The following is a 26491-nucleotide window of genomic DNA, read 5'->3' on the forward strand; positions in this document are numbered from 1 at the left end:
CAGTAGGGGACAGAAGTGACATGGTGTCCCTGTTCTTGGGAGAAAGGATGTGGAGGGTGGGGAACGGGTTCTCTTACCTGAGTACGGAAGCCTCTAGTTCCCTCCTTCTCTTTCCTGCCAGGATCCTGGCCACGGCTGGCACTGACTTTGACCTGCGGACCCTGCGGGCTGTGCGTGTGCTCAGGCCCCTGAAGCTGGTGTCTGGGATTCCGAGTGAGTCTGGGAAGAGCCATTAGACCCAAGCCTGCCTGGGCTCCTGACCTCCTCCCCAAGCCTCACCACAGCCAAGGAACACACTTAAGGCCTAACCAGGGACCCCTTTGGCTCTGGTGACTCTAAGCTCAGGGCTCCTGACCCCCCGGGAACCAGGTGTGAAGAAGCCTTGAAATTCTCTGGGAAAGCCCAGAGAGTGGCCCAGTTCTTTTGCCCTGACTTGGCTTCCCCAGCTGGAAGCTTTATTCTCTTCACATTCTCTGCTCTATTTCTAGCTCTGCTTTGTTTTCTGGGGTTAAGGTACAGATGAGAGATTGAGCAAGCGGGTGGGCTGGTGCCTGAGAAGACAGCCAGAGGCTGCAAGAGACCCCCTGTTTTGCCTTAGGCTCGGCAGGGCCATGGTCACCCAAGGCCAGGTTAAGACATGCTCTTGGATTCTGCTGCTCAAGGAGCCAGGCAGGAGGGCCAGGGTTACTGTGGGGTTGGGTTTTTCTCAGAACCCCGGGTGGGCAGGGACTGAGAGCTGTGTCCCCCTGAGGCCACTACAGGAAAGCCCTCATTCTGCCCCAAGACCCTGACAGGCGAAGGCTCAGGCCTGTATCTAAGAGCTGGGGCCAGGTGGAAAGGGGGTTGTGGGGTTGAGCCTCCCTGTGTGCTGGTTCCTTTGACCTGGACACACCCGTGCTGGGGGTTAGTGGTCAGACACTCCTGGGGGTGGGTCCCCTGCTTCACTGTCCTCAAGGAACTGTGTCTGTTGGGAACTCCTGTACGCAAGATCTCTTGCTCTCGGCCTCCCGAATCTTTTGCTTCTCCCTCCCAGCAACCCCCTCCCTTTCTCCTCAGGACTCTCTGCTCATTCCCCACGGAGCCCTCATAGTCCACTTCTCTCCTCCGGACTTTGTACTCTGACACCCTGCACCCTGCTTCTCCCCTGCTTTGGGACATTGTTTTGTCCACTTCCTTCCAAGGCTTATGCTTGGTCTCCCACCCCGGGGACTGTCCTGTTTGGTCCCCACCCGAGGACTCCCCTGTAAGTGCAGGCTGTTCCCCCAAACTCATGGTTCCCTGTACTCCCTGCTCATCCCCTACTTGGACAGTGCCCAGCCCAGCACTGTGCCCCAGCCCCCAGTGCTGCCCAGCCCAGGCTCTGGCTGGTCTGCCCGCCTGCCCCCCGACCAGCCCCAGCACCGCCCCCTCCGCTCTGACCTGCCCTCCGTGGCTGCTCTGGTCCAGGCTTGCAGGTGGTGCTCAAGTCCATCATGAAGGCCATGGTCCCGCTCCTGCAGATTGGGCTGCTTCTCTTCTTTGCCATCCTCATGTTCGCCATCATCGGCCTCGAGTTCTACATGGGCAAATTCCACAAGGCCTGCTTCCCCAACAGCACAGGTGAGGCCTGGCCGCACCCCTCGGACTCATTCATCCTGGAGGCCCTACTTGGGAGTCCAGCGGACCGGGGAGCTCCTGTGCCAATGGGGGACACACACCACCTCCAGGAAGGCACAGACACCTGAGCAGACACAGAAACGCAGTGATCACAGATGATAGTAACTTCTGGGGAAAAACGAAAAGAGAATTGACAATACAGTAATTGGGGAGCCTGCTTCACGGAAACCAGGGAAACCAACCCGGGAAGCCTGTCTCCTGAGATGGCCCCCAAGCAGCCGTCAGAGCAGTGAGAGGGACTGCTGGGCGGCTGCTGGGCCAGAGGGCTCCGGTTCCAGGGCCCGGTGCGTGCAGAGGCCAGGGTGAGGGACCGTGGGAGCAGAGGGGAGTCATGCAGGTTTCGAGGCTGTGGTGGGAACTCGGAGTCTTATTCTGAGAGAGGTCGGGAAGGCAGGGGAGGGCTCTGAGCGAGGCTGCTCCAGGAAGGCAAAGTCAGAAACAGGCTCGGGGAGGCCAATATCACGATCCAGAGAGATGGCTGCGGACGGGCTGTTTTGGTGGAGGTGGTCAGAATGTGTGGGGTTCTGGGTGGACTTGTCAGGTCACGTCACTCGATGCGGAGAAAGCTCTTACCAAAATTTAAATCATTCATGATTTTAAAAAACTTCTTATCACAGCTGGTGGAAACATGTAGACTCTGCAGGGGCCGGGGCTGTGAGGCCTGGGTGCTGTGACCCCCAGCCACCCTCTGGGTCCCTGTTGGCTGGACTCTGAGCCGACCTGCCTGGTGAGCAGGGACTGCAGTGGCGGACTCCAGCTTGTGGTGGCTCCGGAGTGACAGGCGGATCTGCCGGTCAGGAGTCTTGGGGCGGCTTGGCTATGAGGGAGAGGAGAAATCAGGGTGGCAGTGGTAGGAAGAATTGGATGTTAGGACTTTGACTTTTTTGATTTTCAGGTGCCTAAGTCCTGAGCCTGCCTCATCCATGAGGGGCAGGCTCTAGCTGAGAAGGAGAGGTTGACGAGTAGTTCCTGGGAGGGTTGGCCTGAGCTCGGGGAGGGTAGGTGTGGGCCTGGGGAGAGAGCCGGTGCACGGAGGGATGGTGGGACATCAAGGGAGGATTCCCACTGGTGCTTGATTCCTGCCCCACTCCCTCCCCGTGATGAGGTCTCCGCAACCCAGGAACCCCAGCAGGGGTGGGAGCACGTGGGGTTTCGGGGCTCAGGGTCTGTGCCTCACTCTTCTCTTCGCAGATCCAGATCCAGTGGGTGACTTCCCCTGCGGCAAGGAGGCCCCAGCCCGGCTATGTGAGGGGGACACAGAATGTCGGGAGTACTGGCCAGGCCCCAACTTCGGCATCACCAACTTCGACAATATCCTGTTCGCCATCTTGACGGTTTTCCAGTGCATCACCATGGAGGGCTGGACCGACATCCTCTACAATGTGAGTTGTGAGTTGTGCCTTGGCCCTGGGGCAATGGACGGGCCCTGGAGCTCCTGCAGCCTCATTTGGGGTGATGTATCTGACCTAGGAGCCTCTGCCCAACCCCAAGCTCCTTTGTCCGCTGTAGTATGAAATCTAGGCCCCTTCCTTCAGAGGGCTCCAGCAACTTCCCACTGTCTACTCACACTCTTGGCCTTGGTCCTAGAGTCTCCGGGCAGCTTCTTGTATGAGTGATGCTGAGGGCCGGGCGGACACTTCCAGAGATGTTGCTGCTGCTGATCATTGAGTGGCCACGGCGTGGTCCCTCAGGTCCCCTGCAGGCTCGCTGTCAGGCCCCGCATGAAGTGTCTCCTCCCTGTTAAGTCACAGAATCATCTCGAGAAACCCATTGTCCAAGGAGGAAACTGAGGCATGTGGAGAGCTTGTTGAATATGCTCCAGCCCGTAGGACTGGTGGCAGCTTGCTGGGCGCTCCTAGCTATGCCATCCCTGGCGGGGTTTTCAGGATGGAGTGAGAGGCAATGAAGCCTGTTGGCCTCTCCCTCTCCTGAGGCTGCCTGGGGAAGAGAGGGCAGGGCCACACGCTGCACGGAGCCGACATGCAGGGAGACCTCTCCGATGGTACTGGGGACCTGGGGTCAGAGTGTGTGTCTTGTACATTCGTGTCTTCTGCTGCATCTTTCTGGCACTGTTTCCTCTTGAACGTCTTGCCCATGAGAGTGCCTGCCCGTCACAGTGGTGTATATGGGGCAGTCTGGGCTGGGGCCCCTGACAAAGCTGGTCTAAGGCCCTCGCCTGGTGACCTGTCTCGCTCCTGCCTCTTTCCACGTGAAGCTCTTCCTGGCAGACTCTGCCATGAACGCTGGAGCACAATGCTGTTTGCTTTTTTGTGTGATGAACCCCTTGCTACCCTCTACCCGCTGAAGCCCCACGAGCCCCCAGGGCATGAGCACGATTAAATTAGGCCCCTAGGGGCTCTGGGAGGTAGAGAGAGAAGGTACACACAAGCTGGGACTCTTGCAAGGTTTGGCCGGCAAGGCACAGCTGGTTGATGGCTATGTTCTGGATGGCGTGGGTGTGCCCTGCGTGGGTACTGTGGGCGGAGGGTCCGGTGTTACCACACACTTCACACCGAACTTGCCACTTGTACGCTGGTGTGGGGTTTGGGCGACAAGCCCCTGAACCCTGTGCTCCCCAGCCTCGAGCCTGGGAGGAAATGACGTGGTGTAGTCTGGTGGCATGATGGATGGGAGGAAAGGGACAGATGGAACCCTTTGCCCTGCGCCTTCTCCGTGGGTTCACAGAGAGCCGGGTAGGTCTCAGGACTGGGTATCTAGCAGACGTGTGGTAAACGCTCACTGGGCTGGCACGGGGAAGACGAGGAGTTAAGAGAAGCTGGTCCAATGTCCCTTGAGCCAGATCCCCTCTCGGAGTGTGAGTCGCATCTCACAACGGGCTCTGTTCGACTGAGGAAAAGAGGAATGGGCACAAAGGCAGTATGAGGGGTTTTGCTCTTCTCTTCCTGCAGCCAATCAAGGAGTAATTTCCCAAAGACAGACCCTAAAATAGCTCTGAGCTGGCCACATCCCCGCCAGCCCCACCTGAACAACAGAAACCTAGAGCAGGGTTCTGCAGCGTTCGGTGCCCGCGGGACTTGGCGTTCGGCCCAGGTGACTCAGACTGGTGGGTCTGTGCCCTGTGGGGGAGGGGCTGCACAGGAGCCTGATCCTAGGGCAGGAGGCTGTGGTCCAGAGAGCCACAGATTCCTCAGACAGGGGTTTGCCTGAGACCCACTCTCTGGGCACTCCCCGAGATGTTCCTCGCACCGTGGCGAGCAGGAGGCCTTCAGTAAAGGCCTGACAATGGCCAGTGCTTTGAAGACGACGGAGGAGGATGAGGAGCGGGAAACCGCGTGAAAGCAAGGCCTGGTGAGGTCTGGAAGCCAGATATGCAGGTGCTGTGGGATTGTGCTCTGGAGCTTTGGTGAGGCACCAGGATGCCATGACGGTGGTGAGCTGTGAGGCTGGTGCCCACGGCAGGGTCCAGGATTGGGGTCCACTCTGCACACTAACAGGAGGATTGTTGAAATCACACAGGGCTTTTAAAGGGGGATCTTTGGAGAGAGAGTGTACCCCTCTCTTCCAGGCCAGTGAGTGCAGCTTTTATGGTCCTTTCCGATGTGTCATTGGGCAAGAAGGCCCGAGACCGTGCCTGTGCGTCAAGGGAGAGCCATTGGCCCGCAGCCGTGGGGTGGACGGAGAGAGACGGAGAACATGCTTGTTGCTGGGAACGGGAGAGGAGAGTGTGTGATGTGAGTGCCTCTCGCCGACCAGCTGTGGCCCAGTGGTGGGGGCAGCCTGGAGCCCTTTTAAATTCTGACCAGGGGAATGATGAAGTCTCAGCAGAGAACGTCTGTTCCGAACGGACTGCTGACAGCCGCTGGAGGTGGGTGGGGGCGTCCCCGACGGGAGGAGAAATGGCTGGCCTCAGTTTGAAAAGTAAGTGGAGTCAGATGGGTCCTAAGTGAGACGCGTCCGCAGGAAATTGTGTCAGGCCCAGAGAGATGCGATGGTCTCGGGACAGTGCCATGCGCGGCACAGTTCGCCTGTCCCCCCCTGCTGTCCCTCCCCTGCTTGGATAGTGGTGGGGTCAGTAGCCCGACAGCATACGGAGGAAGAAGGAGCAGGGGCAGGCGCGGAGGGGTGAGGACGGCCCAGCCTCCACCTCCCAGTGTAGGCTGCTGAGAGCAGATGCTCCTGGTGTAAAGCGTGCCATGAAGTTCGTTGCCAGCTGGGACTAGACTCGTAGTTGCTAGATCGATGCTGTTTTCTCCTTGAAGTGATTGCAGAGCCTTCGGTTACCCAGGAGTTATCGGAAGTCGCAGGACTGACCCCCATTTCTGCCCACGAGCACGAGTCCGTTCAGACGGGCTGTCGGAGGGAAGCGAAGCTGGTCTGTGAGGGTGCGCAGGGCTCCGGGTGTCCGTGGGGCCGGTCACGTGACGGCTGCTGCCGGGCATTCCGACACGGGGGTCGCCGGCTGCGTGTCACAGCGGGCGCCGATGCCGTGCGGTGTCGGGGCAGGAGGACCTTAAGAGGGTGTGACCTCCCCGCTGTGAAGGGTGGTACCTTTCCTTGAGAAGGGAGACTTGGGAGCCAGATCTTTGCTCGGTTTCGTTTCCATGGGTGGTCGCGGAGCCCAAGGACCCAGCTTTGGCCACAGGCTGTTTCAGAGAGCCACTACCATGGGGGGGACACGCCGAGTGCACGGCCGGGTGTGTGACGGGGAGCTCAGAGGACACGGCGGGGCTGAGGGGGTCTATCTGAGGTCAGGGCAGTGTTCAGCGTTACGAGAGGATGCGACTGTCTTGGCAAGGAGCGTAGAAGGAGAAGCCAAGAAGGCCGAGGACGGCCTGTTCTTGAACGCGGCTGCTGGGGGTCTCCAACGTTCAGAAGCCAAGTAGGAAGGAAGGGGCGGCCAAGGGGACCAAGGTGGAGCCCCTGGGGTGGGCTGGGAACACCACCAGGGGCTGGGGAGAAGCAGAGCCAGGAAAACAGTTTTCAGAAAGCCACCAACCAGGTCCGATGCTGCTAACTGGGCGAGAGCAGTGTCCAAGGTGGGGGTAGAACTGTGGAACGTGCCGGAGAAGACAGTGTGGGATGAGGACAGCGGCCGGCATCTGGCTGTGGCCGGGAGCCTCCCAGGGGGCATCGTGGGAGGGACCGGCAGGGGAGACGGGGATTGTTGGAGGTAATTGAGGGTTTACATGCCGTTGTCGGAAGTCTGTGGAGCGGTCCCCTGTGTCCTCTAAAGTTGCAGGGGGCTCGTACCCCAACCAGAATGCTGAGCCTGACCCAGTAGGGACACAGAAGGTTCCATTCCGGCAGTACCCCCGGTAGCCCTTCTGTACCCACGCCCCCTTCTCTCTTACCCTTCCCCCACGCCCCTCCAGGAACCACTACTCTGCCATCGCTGTCTCTTCAGGGAGGTTAGTAAAGGGAGCTGTATGTGCGTTACTTTTGGGGTTGGCCACTTTCACTGACGTGATTCTTGGGGGATTCGTCGGGATTATTGGGTGTGGCCGACGTCACACCCTGCCCGGCACTCGCGTTACAGGACCTCTGGACTGTTCCCAGTTTGGGGCTATTGAGAGCTCAGCTATTGTGCACACTTGTATACAGGTTTTCTGTGCAAACGTAGCTGTCATTTCTCTGGGGTAAATGCCTAAGAGTACAGTTTCTGGGTTGTACAGTAGTTGCATGTTTACTCTTTTAAGGAATTAGAAATTTCCCAGAGGCCTGTGTTCTTTTACACGCCCACCAGCCGTGTGCGACTTGTCGTGCCCTTGCCAGTGTCTGACGTTGCCACGGTTTTTACCTTCAGCCGTCTGGTGAGTGTGACTCTGGTGCAGCCCGTACTTCTGGGGGTGGACGGTGCTGGTGTTGTTCCGTGCTCATTCGCTGTTCGTGTGTCTTCTCCGTGAAATCTCTCTTCATACCCTGTGTCCACAGTCTGGATTGTTATTTTACTGTGGGGTTTTTCTGTCTTCTAGAAACCATTTCTTTGTCAGATATGGGACTTGCAAATATTTTTTCCTAGCCACTAACTTGGCTTTTCATAGTCTTCACCGGGTCTTTCACAGAACAAGCATTTTTTTTTCCCAGAAAAATCATTTTTTATTTTGATAAAGTCCAGTTTATCTACTTTTCCTTTTGTGCATTGGGCTTTTGGGGTCGAGTATAAAAACTCTTTGCCTAGTCCTAAATTCTGAAGATTTTCGTCTACTTTTTTTAAACAAAAGTTTAATTGTTTTACATTTAACATGCACTCTGCAATCCATTTTGAGTTAATTTTTGTATGAAGTGTGAGGTTTAGGCTGAGACTCTCCTTCCCACATGTCTCTCCCGTCTTCCCTTCCGCCCTTACTTTCTGAGCTTACGGATGTCTGGGTCCTCACGTACCCTTGTTGAAAAAGCTGTATTTTCTCCATTGAATTGCTTTTGCACCTCTGCCCAAGAAGTTGGCTGGGTTCTGTGTGGGTCTGTTTCTGTCGCTTTCCTGTTTAAAGCAAGTTCTACACACAATGTGGGGCATAAGCTCAAAACCCAAGGTCAGGAGTTGTATGTTCCTCTGACTTTGCCAGGCAGACGCCTGTGGGTCTTTATCTATTCCAGGGACCTATGTGTCCCTCTCACCAAAACCACGCAGTCTTCATCACGGTGGCTGTGATGTAAACAAATCACCAGGTAGGCTGATCTTTCTCATTTTGTTCTGTTTGAGGGGATTGCGTCTTCACCGTGCCGGGCCTTCCGATCTGGAACATGGTGCATCTCCGTTTACCTCGGTCCCCTCTCGTTTCTTTAATCGGAATTTTGTGGTTCTCAGCGTACAAGGCCTGTGTACGTTCCTATGCCCTCTGGCTCCTTTTCCTGCCTTGGTCTGGAGCTGAAACTTCCAGTGGTGTGTTGGATACGAAGGGGGAGAACAATCCTATTTCCATGCTCTGAATCATAGGGAAAAAGTTCAATATAATGTGTACTGCAGGTTTTTTTGTTTTTTGTGGATGCTCTTTATCACACGGAGGCATGTCCTCTGTTCCTCCTTTCTGAGAGGTTTTATCATGCGTGGGTGTTGAATTTTATAAAATATTGTCTCTGCATATGATAATGTGATGTTTTCTTTAGCTTGTTAATGTGGTGGATTACACTGACTGACTTTGGGATTTTGAAACAGCTTGACATCCCTGGAATAAACCCCACGTGTCATGGTATACAGTTATTTTTATATATTGCCCAGTGCTATTTGTTAATATTTCATCAAGGGTTCTGGCATCTATATTCATGGGGCTTTTGGTCTGTAATTTCCTTCTTTTTTGAATTGTCTTTGTCCTGATATTAGTATGAGGACAATACAAGATTTAGAAAATGAATTAGGAAGTAGTTCTTCCTCTTCCATTTTCTAGAAGAGATTTATATAAGTGGTATTGTTTCTTTTTTAGAGAATTGGTAGAATTCTATAATCGGGGTCTAGAGATTTCTTTTCTTTTTTTTTTTTTTTTTTGAAGATTTTATTCATTTATTTGAGAGAGAGAGTGACAGAGAACATAGGACGGGAGAAGGTCAGAGGGAGAAGCAGACTCCCTGCGGAGCTGGGAGGCCATTGCAGGACTTAATCCCAGCACTCTGGGATCATGACCTGAGCCGAAGGTCTTCAGCTTAACCCACTGAGCCCCCCAGGCGCCCTAGAGATTTCTTTTATGGATTTTTTTTTCAAATAACCCTTTTTGAGATACAGTTTGCATATGATAAATTTTAACAATTTAAAGTATATAGTTAATGGTTTTTGTATGTTCATAGGGTTGTGTGGCTGTCAACATTACCTAATTTTTGAAGATTTTTTTCAACTAAAAAGGAAACCCCGTGTCCTTTAGCATCACGCCGCAGTCACTCCCCGTTCTCCCATCCTTTAGCCCCTGGCAACCACGAATATATTTGTCTCTGTCTGTTAATCTATTCCAGACGTTTCCTCTAAATGCAGTCATAGTGTATGTCGACCTTTGTGTTTCTAAGGTCTGTCCATGTTGTAGCACGTGGCACTATCTCACTGCTTTTATTATCAAATATGATTCCATTGAGTGGATATACTGTGTGGTTTATATTTCATTAGTTGATGGAAATTTGGATCATTTCAACTTTTTTTTTTTAAAGATTTTATTTATTTATTTGACAGAGAGAGATCACAAGCAGGCAGAGGCAGGCAGAGAGAGAGGAGGAAGCAGGCTCCCCGCTGAGCAGAGAGCCCAATGCGGGGCTTGATCCCAGGACCCTGAGACCATGACCTGAGCCGAAGGCAGCGGCTTTAACCCACTGAGCCCCCCAGGCGCCCCTGGATTGTTTCAACTTTTTTATATCATGAATCAGGTTACTGTGAACAAATGTGCACAAGTTTTGTGTGGAATATGTCACTTCCCTTACGTATTTGCCTAACCATGGACTTGCTAAATTGTGTGGTAACTGTGTGTGTAGCCGTCTGAGGGGCTGCCAGAGTGACTCCCACAGTGGCTGCAGCACCTTCCATCCCAGCAGGCGTGCACAAGCGCTCTGAATTCTCTGTGTTCTCCTCGACACTTGGTGTCATCTGTCTTTTTAAAATTTAAGCAAAAGTAAAATTTAATTTTTAAAGTAGTCATGCATTCATTCATTCATGATGGAAGTGATTTCTCTTATTTTTTACAGCGTTTTCTTAGTTTCAGGTGTACAGTAGAGTCATTCAGCACTTCCACGCATCACCCTGTGACCAACGTGATGAGTGCGCTACTGAATCCCCATCCGGTTTCACCCATCCCCCCACCCGTGTCCCCTCTGGCAACCAGCACTTTGTTCTTTATAGTTAGGAGTCTGTTTCATGGTTTGTCTTTCTGTTTCTGTTTCATTTTTTCTGTTTTCCATTTGTTTTGTTTCTTAAATTCCGTATGTGGGTGAAATCATATGGTATTTGTCTTTCTCTGCTTGACGTATCTCACTTAGCGTTACACTCTCTAGCTGCATCCCTGTTGTTGCCAGTGGCAAGATTTCATTCCTTTGTGTTTAGATGTGTCACATCTTCCTCACCCATTCGTCCATCCGTGGACACTTGGACTGTTTCCTTACCTCGGCTGTTGTAGATAACGCTGCTGTAAACATTAGGGTACACGTATCCCTCTTAATTAGTATTCCTGTAATTTCGGGGGTAAATACCCATAGTGCGGTTGTGGGGTTGTGGGGCAGCTGTCTTCACCTTCTGGAGGGACGTCCATATTGTCTTCCACCATGGCTGTGCCGGCCTGCATCCCCACTAACTGCGCGAGGGCTCCTTTTTCTCCACATCCTTGACAACATCTTGTTAAGATTTAACTTAAATTTAACCAAACACCCATGAAGTGAAATGGTATTTCATCTTGGCTTTGATTTGCATTTCCTCTAACGACTTATGATAATGAGCGTTTTTATGTGCTCATCGCACCAGTTATATGTCTTCTTTGGAGAAATGTATTTTCAGATTCTTTCCCCATTTTAAAATTGGTTAATTTGTCATTTTGCTATTGACCTGTAATTTTTCTCTATATGTTATGATGTTAGACACTTACCAGATAGATGATGTATAAATACATTCTCACATCCTGTGGGTTGTCTTTTCCTTTTCTTGATGGTGTCACTTGAAGTACAAATGATTTCTATTTTAATGAAGTCCCATTTTTCTGCTTTTATTTTCACCATGTGCTTTTGGGGTTATAGCTAAGAATTCATGACCTAACCCAAAGTCATGAAGATTCACTTCTGAGTTTCCGTTTAGTTTGGTAGTTTTTGTCCTTGTCTTTAGCTCTCTGGCCACTTTGACGTAATTTTGCATGTGGTGTGTGGTAGGGATTCAGCTTCTGGTGGTCTTAGCACCGTTTGTTGAAAAGACTTCTCTCCCCTGTTGCATTGTCTTGGCATCCTTGTTAAAAAATCAATTGATCGTTAGTGTAAGGGTTTATTTCTAGGTCATCAGTTCTAATCTATTGATCAATATATCTGCCCTTTTTAGGGGGAATGTTTTGAAATTTCACTTTCCTTAATAATTATAGTACGATTAAATTTAGCTATTTTATACTGGATGAGTTGTGCTAGTTTGTGTGTTTTGAGAACTTGCTCTGTTTCATCTGTGTTGTCGAACGTACATCGACATTCCTTCATTGACCTTTCGATGGCAGCTGGGTCTATGGAGTGATATTCCCTGTTTCATTCATGATGTTGATCATTTGTCTTCTCTCCTTCTTTCTTAGTCAGTGTTATTGGAGGTATGTCAATTTAATAGTTTTTTTTTAAGAACCAAATTTTTAAAAAAGATTTTTTTTTATTTATTTGAGAGAGAGAGAGAATGAGAGAGAGACAGCGCATGAGAACGGGGAGGGTCAGAGGGAGAAGCAGACTCCCTGCCAAGGAGGGAGCCCGATGCGGGGCTCAATCCTGGGACTCCAGGATCATGACCTGAGCTGAAGGCAGTTGCTTAACCCACTGAGCCTCCCAGGTGCCCCAAGAACCAGTTTAAAAAAATTGATTTTTTCTATTGTTTTTATTTTTAATTTTGTTGATTTATTCTCTTATTTCTCTTCTCTCCTCTTCTCTTCCCTTCCCTTCCCTACCTACCCTTTCCTTCTTTTCTCTTCTTTTTTTTCCTTCCTTTTCTTTTCTTTTGAAGCCCAGTGTGGGTTGAACTCACAACCCTGAGATCAGAATATGAGCTGAGATCACGAGCTGGATGCTTGGCCGACTGAGACACTCAGACCCCTTTGTGGTCTTACATTATTATTTACTTGCTTGGGAAGCTTTTGGGCACTGTGTTTTTTGAGTACTTAACAGCCTTCTCCTCTTCCTCCTGTATTCTGCTGTTCTGATGACATGAATCTTAGATCTTTTGTTATAGTCCCACAGGTTGTTGAGGTTCTGTTGTTTCTTTCTTGGTTTTGTGTTTTATTTTTAATTTATTATTTATTTATTTGTAAAGATTTTATTTCTTTATTTGACAGAGAGAGAGAGACAGAGAGAGAGAGAGAGAATGTGCACAAGCAGGGGCAGAGGGAGAGGGAATGGCAGACCCCCTTGCTGAGCAGGGAGCCCGATGCAGGGCTGGATCCCAGGATCCCAGGATCACGACCTGAGCCAAAGGCAGATGCTCCACCAACTGAGCCACCCAGGTGCCCCTGTTTTTGTTTTTAAGCAGGTTTCTCTCTGCTTATCAGACTGGGTAACTTCTGTTGTTCTCTTTTACTGTTCACGGATTCGTTCCTCTGTCTCCTCCATTCTGTTGTCGTACTTTTCCATTTAAAGATTTTATTTATTTGACAGACAGAGATCACAAGTAGGCAGAGAGGCAGGTAGAGAGAGAGGGGGAAGCAGGCTCCCACTGAGCAGAGAGCCCGATGCAGGACTCGATCCCAGGACCCTGAGATCATGACCTGAGCCGAAGGCAGAGGCTTAACCCACTGAGCCACCCAGGTGCCCTGTACCTTTCCATTTAGATTTTTATTTTGATTATTGTGGTTTTTAGTTCTAAGTTTTTCACTTGGTTCTTCTTTGTATCTTCTATTTGTTTGCTGATACAATTCCTTTGCTGAAACTTTATATTTTTTGAGTGTGTTTCAAGTGTGTACATGGTTATCCTTTGAAGCATTTTTATGATGGCTGCTTTAAAATCTATGTCAGATACTTTTCTCATCTTTGTCTCTTAGTATCATCAGTCATTTGTATCAGTCAGGTTCTCCAGAAATAAAGAACCAATAAGATGCATACATATGTGTGTGTATATAGATATGTATGAAGACAGAGAAAGAGAGATTGATCAATTGATTGTTAGGAATTGGCCTTTGTGAATGTGGAGTTTGGCAAGTCCAAATCGGCAGTTTAGGCTGGCAGATTCCAGACCCTGGAGAGACAGGGGTGCAGTCCCAGTCCAAAAGCCTGCAGGTGGAGACCTGACAGACCCAGGGGTACAGAGGAGGTATGCAGTCTCCGAGAGAACTCCCTTCTACTTGGAGGAGTGGCGGGCTTTTTTTCTTTTCAGATCTTCAACTGATTGAATAAGGTCCACCACCTTATGGAAGGCAATCTGCTTTACTCTAGCCATTAAAATGTTCGTCTCATCCAAAAACACATTTGTGGAAACACCCAGAATAATGTTTGATAAATATCTGGGGACCCTGTGGTCCAGTCAAATTGACACATAAAATTAACCATCACGGCATCTATTGATCGTCTTTTTTCATTCAGTTTTTGCTTTTTCTGGTTTTTGGTATGGCAAATAAGTTTCAGCTGAAAACTGAACACTTTTGGTGTTTTGTCAGGAGACTCAGATTATAAAAGTCACAAGGTCTGGGCGAGATGCCCTTCTTTGCATTCAGTTTTTGGATCATGCCTGAGTGCTGGCTTCTGGCTGAAGCCCGGCCCGTGGTGAGAACTGTTCCTTGGGGACTTGTGGCTTGCTCTTGATATGGGGGGAATAAGGCATGGGACCTCACAGCCTCTGAGCTGTGGAGACCGCTGCAGTCAGACAACCACACTTGGGCCTGGGGCCCCTGGGCTGTATTCAGGAGACATGTCTGTAGAGCTGACTGGTTGTCCAGTAGCCTGGGAACACAGGGGAGGTGTCCGAGCAGAGGCTGGGCATGCAGCCTTCCAGGTTTCGGGGGAGCCTCTGGCTCCCTGGAGCAAATTCCTTGGCTTTTCCTCTTGGCTGTGCGGAGACCAGGAGTGCTAATTGTCCTTGGTCCTTTGAGAGCTCCAGGGCAGCTTCCAAGAAAGTGCTGTGGGATTGCTTGGTCATAGGGCAGTTCTATTTTCACCATTTTGAGGAACCTCCATGCTGTTTTCCAGAGTGGCTGCACCAGCTTGCATTCCCACCAACAGTGTAGGAGGGTTCCCCTTTCTCCGCATCCTCGCCAGCATCTGTCATTTCCTGACTTGTTGATTTTAGCCATTCTGACTGGTGTGAGGTGATATACCTCATTGTGGTTTTGATTTGTATTTCCCTGATGCCGAGTGATATGGAGCACTTTTTCATGTGTCTGTTGGCCATCTGGATGTCTTCTTTGCAGAAATGTCTGTTCATGTCCTCTGCCCATTTCTTGATTGGATTATTTGTTCTTTGGGTGTTGAATTTGATAAGCTCTTTATAGATTTTGGACACTAGTCCTTTATCTGATATGTCGTTTGCAAATATCTTCTCCCATTCTGTCAGTTGTCTTTTGATTTTGTTAACTGTTTCCTTTGCTGTGCAAAAGCTTTTGATCTTGATGAAATCCCAATAGTTCATTTTTGCCCTTGCTTCCCTTGCCATTGGCGTTGTTCCTAGGAAGATGTTGCTGCGGCTGAGGTTGAAGAGGTTGCTGCCTGTGTTCTCCTCAAGGATTTTGATGGATTCCTGTCTCACATTGAGGTCCTTCATCCATTTTGAGTCTCTTTTCATGTGTGGTGTAAGGAAATGGTCCAATTTCATTTTTCTGCATGTGGCTGTCCAATTTTCCCAGCACCATTTATTGAAGAGGCTGTCTTTTTTCCATTGGACATTCTTTCCTGCTTTGTCGAAGATTAGTTGACCATAGAGTTGAGGGTCTATTTCTGGGCTCTCTACTTTGTTCCATTGATCTATGTGTCTGTTTTTGTGCTGGTACCATGCTGTCTTGATGATGACAGCTTTGTAATAGAGCTTGAAGTCCGGAATTGTGATGCTATCAACTTTGGCTTTCTTTTTCAATATCCCTTTGGCTATTCGAGGTCTTTTCTGATTCCATATAAATTTTAGAATTATTTGTTCCATTTCTTTGAAAAAGATGGATGGTACTTTGATAGGAATTGCATTAAATGTGTAGATTGCTTTAGGTAGCATAGACATTTTCACAATATTTATTCTTCCAATCCAGGAGCATGGAACATTTTTCCATTTCTTTGTGTCTTCCTCAGTTTCTTTCATGAGTACTTTATAGTTTTCTGAGTATAGATTCTGTGCCTCTTTGGTTAGGTTTTTACCCTAAAGATACAAACGTAGTGATCCAAAGGGGCACGTGCACCCGAATGTTTATAGCAGCAATGTCCACAATAGCCAAACTATGGAAAGAACCTAGATGTCCATCAACAGATGAATGGATCAAGAAGATGTGGTATATATACACAATGGAATACTATGCAGCCATCAAAAGGAATGAAATCTTGCCATTTGCGACAACATGGATGGAACTAGAGCGTATCGTGCTTAGCGTAATAAGTCAAGCAGAGAAAGGCAACTATCATATGATCTCCCTGATATGAGGAAGTGGTGATGCAACAGGGGGGCTTAAGTGGGTAGGAGAAGAATCAATGAAACAAGATGGGATTGGGAGGGAGACAAACCATAAGTGACTCTTAATCTCACAAAACAAACTGAGGGTTGCTGGGGGGAGGGGGGTTGGGAGAAGGGGGGGGATTATGGACATTGGGGAGGGTATGTGCTTTGGTGAGTACTGTGAAGTGTGTAAACCTGGCGATTCACAGACCTGTACCACTGGGGATAAAAATATATGTTTATAAAAAAAAAAAAGAAAAAAAAGAAAAAAAAAGAAAGTGCTGTGGGGCCAGGGAGGCAGGTCTGCTGCGGGTCCTGGCACTCCCCCAGCCCCGGAACACTCCCTGCCTAGGCCCTGCCAGGTATTTGAGGAGGGGGTGAGGGTGTTTCTGCAGCAGGGGCTGTGGGTCTTGCCACCCGTTTTTTGCTCACCTCCTTCTCGCCTGCAGACGAACGACGCGGCCGGCAACACCTGGAACTGGCTGTACTTCATCCCTCTCATCATCATCGGCTCTTTCTTCATGCTCAACCTGGTGCTGGGCGTGCTCTCTGGGTAAGCAGCCACGTGGGCTTGTGCGTCGCCTGCCTTCCCGTGTCCTCAGGCTGAGGGGCAGATGCTGCGGTCGGACGTGGGTGCGTGTGATGTGGGGAAGGTGAGGCCTGGCCTGGCCTCATGGCGCCTCTCTGTGCTGGTCCCTCCTGTCGTCCTGAGCGCGGGCCACTCTGTCCTTTGTGCTGCTGTCCTGGACTCTCCCTTCACTATCCCCTGGCCCTGGCCTCCTTGTCTCTATTCCACCCTTGGCCTTCACCCTGTCCCCTGAGATGGGGGAGAGACCACTGCTGGAGCTCACCTGAGTCCATTGTGTGGTTTTGGGACAGCCCCGGAGCCTAGAGGGTCCCTCTGCTGCTGTAGTGGAGAGTGATGGCGCAGCCCCATATGCCGACTGTGGTGGTCACTGGGCTCTCCACCCCAGCCTTGACCCCTGGCTTGCTCCTCCTCTCCAGACCCCTTTCTGTGCTGAGCTCCTCCAGGAGTGAACAAGGGAGGGTGAGGGGCAGGGATTCCCTCCTGGAGAAAGCGGTTTCCTGACCCCACATTGTACTTGCCTGTCCTGCATGGGGCAGAGGCTACAGAAGTGGTATGTACTTGGGGGCACAGGTGGGGCTGGTGTTTGGGGATCCTGCCTTCCCATCAGTCTGGGGAAGCTGGGTCAGGAAGGCCTGGCCTGCGCTTGGTCCCACACTAGTATGATACCCCCGGAAGACTAGAGGAGAAATCTCCATCCTGCCTACTCTGGAGTTTCCTGCTCAGGCCCGGGGCTCCAGAGGTGGGCTCAGGGAGAGGCTGGTGGACCAAAGGGCCTGGAAAAGAATAGCCACTGAGAGGTCCGTGTAGCCAAGGCCTGCATGCTCTGGCTCTGGAATGTGTCCTCTGCCTCAGTCCTCTCCTGTAAGGGGTATGTCACCAGCATGTCTTTCCAGGCACCTCCGTAGGGACAGGCAGGTGCACAACGCAGTGGATGGATGCACGACTTCTAGTCTGAAGGAGCCGCATGGTCTGAGCTGGAGGAGGCCTGGAGCTCAGGGAAACCACCCAGGGAAGGCATTTCCACTGAGATCCAAAGGGAGACCAGGAATGGGCTCAGCAAAGTGGGGGAGAGGGTTTCCCTGGCAGAGAAGAGCTGGGGTACAGGCCCAGGGATAACCAGAGGGGCACGTTGTGTGCTGTGGGGATGCGTGGGGCTGGAATTGGAGGGTGTGGAGGGGTGAGGCTGCCGCGGCCGGCAGACAGCAGGTTGTGTGGAGCGTGGGCTGTGTGCTGAGGACAGTGCACACTGGGGAGGTGGAACACAAATGGGTTCGCGGTGAGTTGGGAGAGCGCCCTGCTCAGGGTGGCTTTGTGTGGCTTGCCCCAAAGAATGTGCAGAAAGAACTGGGGAGCTGGGGGTGCTCCTCACGGAGCAGGGCCACGGACACACTGACTTCCCAGCCCTTCTCCCACTGGAGGGCATCCTGGCCTCTGGGGATGAGGTGATACGGGATAGTTTTCCTAATTAGTCTCAGCTGAGCCCTCCCTCAGGCATCCAGGCCCAGCAGAGAGACCCTAGGGTTCTCTTTCAGGCCGAGCAGGCTTGGAAATAGTGTGGCCCCTAAAGCCAGCAGACTGTGCACAGCTGGCAGGTCCCATGCTGGCTGCACTCCACGGCTGCACGGACTAGAAGCCACGTCTGCAGCCTGTCCTGGGGAATGCTTGCCCTGTAGGACTCCGGGTTCAGCCACGTCTGGGCAACGCTGCTACAGGGCTGGCTTGGAGCCCTTCCAGGCTTGTCCTTCCTCATGCACTGGGCTGTTGACCATAGCACATGCCAGAGGGTCAGGATCAGGGATTCCTCTTGGGGCTTTTCTTAGCAGAAGCCTAGAGAGGATAGGCCCGCTGCTCACTGCCGTTTGAGAAGTGGCTGCTCTGCGGGGCCTGAATTGCTGCACGTTTCTGCTGGTGGCTCTGGGACTGACTCACGTGGGGCTGCACCCCAGGCCCTTCTGCCCTCATCAGGGCCAAGGGATGGAGTCTGGATAGAGAGGGGAGGAGGGGTGGGGGCCCCGGTCCCTGCTGGGGTTTGTGGGGTATGGGAGGTCCAGGCAGGAGCTGGCTGCTCTCATTGCCAGGGTTGCCACAGCTCAGGCCCTGGTGGACGCTGGTCATGAGCTTGGGTCAGGAAGAGCCGAGCTCTCCCTCCTGCCATGGCTGTGGACCAGGAGTGAGGTCTGCTGGGCTCACTGCACCAAGCCCAGAAGCTGCTTCTCTTGGAGGAGAAATGGCCACTTCTCTGAGGATAGACGTTGCTGTTGGGCTGCAGGGGCATGCCTGCCTGTCCTCTGAGGACCTGGCCTGAGAAGCTTGCCATGCTGGATGCCAAGTGTGCGTGTACTTGGGCGTGCCCATGTGCCCATGTGTGTGGATGGCTTCCTTCTGGCAGTGTGAGCCCAAAACCTTGTCTGGAAGGCTGGGGCTGGGCTGCTGAGGGCTAAGGAGGGCAGAGATCTCTGTCCTCGTCTTCATGAGCCTCCCAGGTTTGGCTGAGGTGGCTCTGGAATGTGGAAGGTGGCTCTGGAACCAGTGGAAGAAACAAAGTGGGAAGCCTCTGGGCTGACCTCACCGAGAAGGTCTCTGGAGGGTGCGGATGACAGAGGCTGGCACGCAGAGGGTGTGCGCCTCGGGTGGCTCTGGGCAGGGCTGTGGCACTGTCCCTGCTCTCAGGAATGCCCCAGGGGACTGGGATGCACAGGTGTCCCTTTGTGCTGGAGGGTCCTGAGGAAGGAGCGTTCAGCTGGGCCCCTTGAGGGAGCTCAAGCTGGTGGCGAGGGACGGCCCATGGCCTGACTGTCATGTCCCAGCCTCTTCCCGGTTCCCTCTGACTCTGTCCACACGCCCGTGGGCTGGTGGCCGTGCTCACACTTACTCTTCCTTTTCTGGGCCTATGCAATGCAGAGAGTTTGCCAAGGAGCGTGAGAGGGTCGAGAACCGCCGGGCCTTCCTGAAGCTTCGCCGGCAGCAGCAGATCGAGCGGGAGCTCAATGGGTACCTGGAGTGGATCTTCAAGGCCGGTGAGAACCGGGGGCGGCAGGCGTGCTCCTGGCCTGGCCTCGGTCAGCAGCCCTGGGGAGAATGAGACCAGCCTGGGAGAGGGGAGCTGGGGCGTCTAAAGTGTGTTCTCCAGTTCTCCGGGGTCCTGACACCACGTGGCCGGGTGGCTCTGGGGACACTGGCCTTTTCAGTGGAGGTTTCCAGCAAAGCCACTCCTGGGACTGCTTTCTGCCTGTCGGACGAAGGCGCCTGACTCTTGACCTGAGCCCACTCTGTGCTCTGCAGCGGGCTCGGGGCTTTCTGACTGCCCCCCAGGCTACGGCCGGCGTACCTCCCTGCCTATGGGGTGCCTGCCAGGCCTCCTTAGGTGCCTTGTCTGCGTGGAGCTCGGCCAGTGGGTGGCTGCTCTTGGGAGGGCGAAGTGAGCCTGGGAACAGGCCAGGTGCCCCTTGTGTGGCACTGCCTGTGGGACACATGACGGTGTCTGTCTCAGCAGGGAAAGCTTAGCCGCAAGCCCCATGGGCTTCTGGGATTGGAAGGGCTGAGAAGCAGAGGGCATTCACCCTGTGTGCTCCTGGGGGTTAAGCTCTGGTCAGGGGTTGGGGTGGGAAGACCCCAATCTGAGGCTGTGTCTCGCTCACAGAGGAAGTCATGCTGGCCGAGGAGGACAAGAATGCAGAGGAAAAGTCCCCTCTGGATGGTAGGTGACCACTGTTAGCACCTTGTACCCAGCGAGACCCGTGAGCATGCTCACACTGGGGATGCCACGGCCACACGTCCGTTAGGGCAGAGCCCGTTCTGGAAGTCATGGCAGCTCCTGGGGAGGGGTGAGCCACGGCCCAGCATGGGCGTAGCTGGCGATGGGCTCAGACACCACACCCGCTGGGTGTCCCACTGTGGTTCAGGGTAGCATGTGATCCCAGCAGGAACCTGAGCACTGTGCTGTCCGGCCTGGCAGCTCACGCAGAAGCCCAGGGAAGCAAACGTGGGAGACCCGTCCCTCAGGCTCACCCACCCCTCTTCAGGCGTTGAGAAGCCAGATGGTGCCGGAGGTTGCTGTGCTGGTCAGCAGAGACTAGGTCATTCCCGTTGTCCCAGGAAGAGCCTCTGGACGGTGCTGCTTCTAGAAGCTCTGAGTTCAGGCTGAAGTCAAGCTGTACCTGTTTCCGGGGCTCAGGGCGATGTAGCTCCCAGCACAGCCTGGGGTTGCTGGGGTCGCCACGAGAGCCCCGTGGCCATGGTCACCAGCCTGGCGACAGGCACCGGCCTGGGAGCAGGGAGGCTATTCTCCCTTTACACCAAAGCCAAGGTCAGAGGGATTGGCCGCATCTGCTGTAGCCTCAGTTGAACCCGCATCTGGGGCACTGAGCTGATCTGTGCTCAACGTTTACAGACCTGATCGACCTTTCTGCCCTCACCTGGCCTCGGGGCGGGCTGTGGGGACAGTCCGCTGCAGCCTGGACTTGCTCCACACAGGGCTCTCCTGCTCTCCCTGGTAGCCGCTGGCGTCATCGCTGAGAAAAGGCAGAGCGGCGGCATTCGCCTCTGAATTCCTTCTGCCCTTTGCCCTGAAGACTGAGAGAGGCTCCCGGGGGCCCAGGGAGGAGACCCCCAGGAAGGCCCTCGCCCCCTCAGCTGAGGGACGTGCAGCTGGGTGCCGGCTCACGCAGCCCCCTCTCCCCATGCTTGTTTAAAGCAGTGCTGAAGAGGGCAGCTGCCAAGAAGAGCCGGAACGACCTTATCCACGCCGAGGAGGGTGAGGACAGGTTTGCTGACCTCTGTGCCGTCGGTGAGTGTGCTGGAGTCCGCCCGGCTGGACGGGGTCTGTCCTCTGACTGGGCCTAGCGGGTGCCCCTAGCTTCCTGCCTGCCCCGCTGGGGCCCCCTTCCTTCCCTGCTGCCCACTCTCCCGTGTCCCTCCTGATGGCAGGATGTGAGGTGCCTCCTGCCCTCTGGTGTGCACTCAGCTTTCTTGCCCAGAACCGGGCAGCAGGGGTGGGCCCCGTGTCTGGCTCCTAGAACCTCCCTGCTGCCCGGGTCCCGCGACTCGTTCACGGCAGTGCAGCCCTGACTGCCCTCCGCTCTGCCGTCGCCTGGGTACACGCAGAGCCTTGGCCGCACCCCATGGCAGAGGGTCTGCATGTGTGTCACTGACTGTAGGGATGAGGGTTCTGGCCATCTTCCTATCCAGCCCCCGTCTTCCATGCTCCTGGGCCTCTGGCTTCGTCCCCGTCTTCTCAAATGGTGACAGGAGAGTTCTGGTTCATTGAATCACACGGACCGCCTTAGTTCCCTTCCTGAGGCTGCTATCAGACATGCCAGCCCTTTCTCCATAAATGCCCTGTTGCTCTGAGGTCTGCAGCAGGAGAGGGCTCGGCCATGGGTCTCCACCTTGGCAGGTGGAGAAGGGCCCTCGTGGTGGTGCCCTGTCGCTGCGAAGCCCAATTCGGACACGGTCAGGTGGCCATGATTGCCCATAGTCCCTGAGCTGGCCCGAGGCGGAGGTCTGCTCCTCATGGTGGGGTCACACTCGTGAGACAGCTCTATGAGGCGTTTACCTACCAGCCAACCTGCTTCTGTCTCTGTCTGTCCATCGGGCTGTCAATCTGGGTGTCTCCTGGTCTATCATCTGCCAGTCATCGGTCATCTGCCATTGGTCGTCTCATTTTCTCCACACACAGGCCCAGTAAATGTGTGTCAGTGGCGTGGGGTTTGTGCCTGTTTCTCAGATCACTTGCCTGCCCCTCACCCACACACGCGTGTGCACACACACAGTGTTGAGATCTCCGCATGTCACAGAAATGCTTTCATACAGATTTTTCTGGAGACTACTCCCCTCAGAAGTCTGATTCTGATTCTCGTTTGGTGCCCCATGGGGTCCCAAGAATTGGTTTGGCTGCTCTGTGTCAGTGGCTATTCATTCATTTTTAAGTAGTTTCATCTTGGTCTGGAAAGTGCTGCCTAAACAAAGCCCTGTCGACCTCTGTCCTTCCCTCCAGTGCTTCTGTCCTGTGGGTGGACGTGGACCCACCGTCCCTCTGGGTGCGCGGGAGATGCTCTGAGTCCGGCTGGCTGGAGGCCAGTCCGACGCTGAAGGGACGTTTCCCTGGGACTGCCGTTCTCGTGCACTCGCGGCTCGGGACCTGGGGTCTCTTTAAATGTTGGCTTTCCCTCCAGGTTGGGTTTGGTGACTCTGCGTACACCCTGTCTCTCTGTTGGGCGGTTTGCGTCTGCTAACTAGTAAGAGACTCACGTGTGTTGTGGGTCTGAGTTTTGTTACAGTTTTCACAAATTTATCATGCGACTGCAATGTTTAGAGTCCCCTTTATTTCTATTTTACCTAGGATTTTTATTCTGATTTTGTAAAATTAATTGGAAAGATTTTTTTAAAGTCTTTTTCTATGGCTTAGAATAATTTAAATAACACCTAAATAGTGTGTTCTTTAAAGGTGAGACAAAACCGAGCCCAAAGTAAAAAGAACGTGGGCCAGTTTTATAGATTATGCCTTGTGAGGAAACCTTCCATTTTCTCAGCATTTCAAACATGTTTCTGTCGAGTCACCTGCGCTTTTCTCTTGTAATTCTCCTCATCCCCCCGCACATAGCCGCATGGTCGCTCTTCAGTCCCGCAGACGTTGGTGGGAGCCTACGGTGTGCAGGGAACCGTTCCTGGCAGGGGGCCTCCGGTGGAGCGGAGCAGGGAAGCCCCTTCCTCGTCGGGTTTTTTGCTGCAGCACCAGCCGCAGACGCCAGCAGGGGACCACGGAAAGGGTGTCCTGTGTCCCGGCCACCTCCGCAACAGGGAAAACCCGACGAGAGAGGGGCTTGGAGGGCAGGGGGCTCAGGGTTTTCATGAGAAAGGCCCCGAAGGCCCCCTGGGGAAAGGTTGCCTTCGAGTAAAATGGAAGGACGTGAGGGAGCCAGCCCCGACGAAGAGAACCTTCTGGCAACACGCGAGAAGACCCTGAAGCAGGGAGGAGCGTGGCACACGCAGGGCCTGCGGGGGGGGCCGGTGTGGGCTGGACTGGAGTGGCCTGGGGGTCAGGAGGCCGTGGAAGGCGAGGGACATTCAGGGACTCTGGCCGCGGGGGGTTTTGTAGAGTGGAGACGCCATCTGGCTCCAGTTTGGGTGCAGGGGAGCCCCAAGGGCAGGAAGGGCAGAAGTGGGGCCTGTTCCGAGGCCAATGTAGGGATCGGACCCGCAATGGCAGCCACGGGTGTGTCTGGTGGCCAGACTCAGAGACAGCCTGAAGGTGACAGCGTTGCTGGCCGGTTGGGCGTGGGCCTCAGGGGATGTGGGGCACTGTGCGCCTCGGGGTAGGCTGGGCACTGACGCCCGGAGTCCGGGGAGCGTGTGCCACGTGGCCCGGCTGGGGGTCTGGCTCTGTGGCAGGAAGGTGCTGACCCCTTGGAGGCTGTCCAGGACGCGCTGACCCTGCTCCTGCTGATTGCTCGTTGTTGGAATGTCTGTCTGTCTGCCTGTTTTATTACACTGTATTGTGCAGGGTTCATATGTAGGAAGTTACATAAAATGACCTGATTGTAGACTTGTTTTTCTTGAATGTCATGACTTCCTCTTATATCTTTAGTAGGTTCATCTTTCTAAATTAGTTTGATTTGCTCTTTTAGGACATTCCTAATTTCTTACACAAGGTGTCTGGCTTCCTACCGACTGTCCCGTGTCCTCCTCTCTGTGGCACGAGGCCTCTGTGTCAACTGCCCCTGCTGTTCTGTGGTGTCACACTGGTCCCTGCTGTCCCCCTGCCATGGAGGTCCTGGGGGCCACGGAGGTCCTGGAGGCTGCGGCTCCGGTTCTGGGTCAGAAGCTCCTCCTTTGCCCCTGGGACTTGGGCCATCCCTTGTGGGGGGCTTTTCTCAAGGAGTTCACGCCCTCGCATCTTTTTTGCACCTGCATCTCTCTTATCTCATGCCTGTCCCCCACTTTGCTCCTGCAGGTCTCACCCTCTGTCCCTCAGGGTTTCTCCCCTTGTTCCACACGTGGCTTGTGCTCCGCCCTTCAGGCCACTAGTCTGGGTTCCGAGAGTGAACCTCCTTTCCTTTCCTCTGCTGAAGGGAATTTTATTTTTTCTGCAGAAAGTTTCTCCTTTCAGTTTTATTTGGTTTGCTTGGTGCTGTCCTTGAGTCCCTGGGATGTTGCTGATTTTTCTTCTTGGGTCCCTGGCAGGCAGGGCCCGTGGGCTCAGCAGGCTCGGACGGGCTCAGGTGTGGGGCTGGGCAGGGAGGACAGAAGCCGCGCATGGGTTTCCCCGTCCCTGCGCCTCCTTTGTCCCTCTGCCTGAGCTGAGGGTGGCGGCGTCTCAGGCCCTGGGCTTGTCAGCCTCTGCCCTCGCTGTTTCTGGTACCCGTGGCTGAGCCCCACGTGGCCGGCGTCGTCTCACTGAACCCTACAGGAGCCGCGCAGTCTGGGTTACCAGGATCTGTTTCGAAAGAGATCTCTGGGCTGTGACGGGGTGAGGCCACATGCCATGGGCAGTTTGTCTCTAGGGCTTGCTGGCCATCGTCGCCTCATCATCCCACACTGGCGAGTGCAGCAGTGAAGCTGGAGGGAAACACGTTTCTCCGTCCCTTCAGGGGCCATGGCTAGGGTCATCGAGGGCGGGGATGGATCTCAGCCGTTCTGTCCTCTCTCTGCCACTCAGGCCCAAGCTCTGTGTGTGTCTTTGGAAGGAATGGGATTGTCACACAAGCCAGCGAAGACTTTCTACGAATGGGTGAGCCCCTCTTTTGGGCGTGATGGCAGGAAACCCAAACGCTTTGTACAGCCTTCCGTTGTTCTCACTAATGCCCGACTGAGCTGCCATTCACAGCTGATTGAATGCTTGATTTCTCCTAGCTTGACGATGCATCTTTTTCCCTGAAGTAAGCTTTTTGTTTAGAAAGAATGTACACTGATCAAGTTAAACATGGAAAATGCACAGCGTGAAAAGAGGTAGTCCCAGTCCCTCACCGTTTCCCCACCCGGAGCTACGACTCTGGATGTGCGGGGGGTCCGTGTTCACCGTAGACCCTAGTTTTACCAAAGAGCTGGGGTCACTGTCCAGAGCCGACCTGACCATATGGTCGCTGCTTGCTGGGAAAGGCTGACCTCCAGGGCCTGTGTCTCTGTCTCCAGAGACCCGGGACCTGTGCCGTGTTTGCCTGCGTGTCCCGGATCCCTGACCAAGTGGAGGCCGGGAAGCAGGCAGGCCTCTGGTCTTGGTTCTGCTGTTGTGTGCATGTGGGCACCCGTCTCCCTGGGCACTGAGGGGGGCACCTCGCGCTCAGCTTGCCGTTCTCTTGCTCCCCTCCTGTCCCTTGGAGGGTGTTGGGAGATAGGGCTTCAGAAGCCAAGTAGGGGTGCATGGTTTTGTGCAAATGTGGCCGAGAACGTTTCTGTCTGGGTTTGCCTTGTCAAGTGAAGAAGCGTGTGGTTGTTTGCATGTGGGTACGGGGGCCTGTGAAGATAGCTCTCGCGGGAGGCCTTTCCCAAGGCAGGCCCCCCGGTTCCTCGCGGGCCTGGCCCAGGAAGCGAGATGGGCAGGGCCATGCAGCCTATCCTGGAGAACTTGCTGCCTGTCTCACGTGTGTGCACACATGTCCCCTCCTTCCCAGCGTGGCCCTGTGTGTGTCCACAGATGTGTACCTGTGTGACTCTGTGTGTGGTTGTTTCTCTGAGAGTGAGATGGTCAGGGTGTGTGTGTGGCTTTGTTTCTAAATGACTCAGGAGCCAGTGGGCTCTCAGGATGGGTGTGCGTGGCTCTGCCTGTGTGTGGGTCCCTCCTGGTCCACACTGTCTGCCTCTCTCTGGGCCTTATTTCTGAGGAGGGAGCGGGTGTGTCTGGCTGTGGCCTTGGCACTTTGCTGCCTCAAGAAGGTTGGCCCAGAGTCCTTGTGGAGTGAGGTCACTCTGACTGTTGGTGGCCGGTGTCTGGTACCTGGAACGTGAGGCTGTGTCCTGGCTTCCCCAGGAGGCTGTGATGGGGCAGTGTCTTCCATGGGTGTGGATGGGATATGGCATCAGGCATTGCAAGTTTG

At 53.6% G+C, this 26491-nt stretch overlaps 1 protein-coding gene across 6 annotated transcripts in view; it reads left to right on the forward strand.

Moving 5' to 3' along the window:
* CACNA1B (calcium voltage-gated channel subunit alpha1 B) overlaps positions 1-26491 on the forward strand; it is a 182434-nt gene that overhangs the window by 32510 nt on the left and 123433 nt on the right. For 4 of the 6 annotated variants that reach the window (XM_082696479.1, XM_082696480.1, XM_082696482.1 and 1 more), the window contains exons 3-9: positions 122-213; positions 1447-1599; positions 2848-3038; positions 16321-16424; positions 19362-19477; positions 20101-20157; positions 21154-21246. In XM_082696479.1, coding sequence (XP_082552605.1) covers positions 122-213; positions 1447-1599; positions 2848-3038; positions 16321-16424; positions 19362-19477; positions 20101-20157; positions 21154-21246 — 806 coding nt within the window. The remainder of the gene's footprint in view (positions 1-121; positions 214-1446; positions 1600-2847; positions 3039-16320; positions 16425-19361; positions 19478-20100; positions 20158-21153; positions 21247-26491) is intronic. The other 2 variants (XM_082696484.1, XM_082696481.1) reach the window with 1 other exon arrangement.

This window comes from Mustela nivalis, assembly GCF_964662115.1.
Source record: "Mustela nivalis genome assembly, chromosome: 13".
NCBI lineage: Eukaryota > Metazoa > Chordata > Mammalia > Carnivora > Mustelidae > Mustela > Mustela nivalis.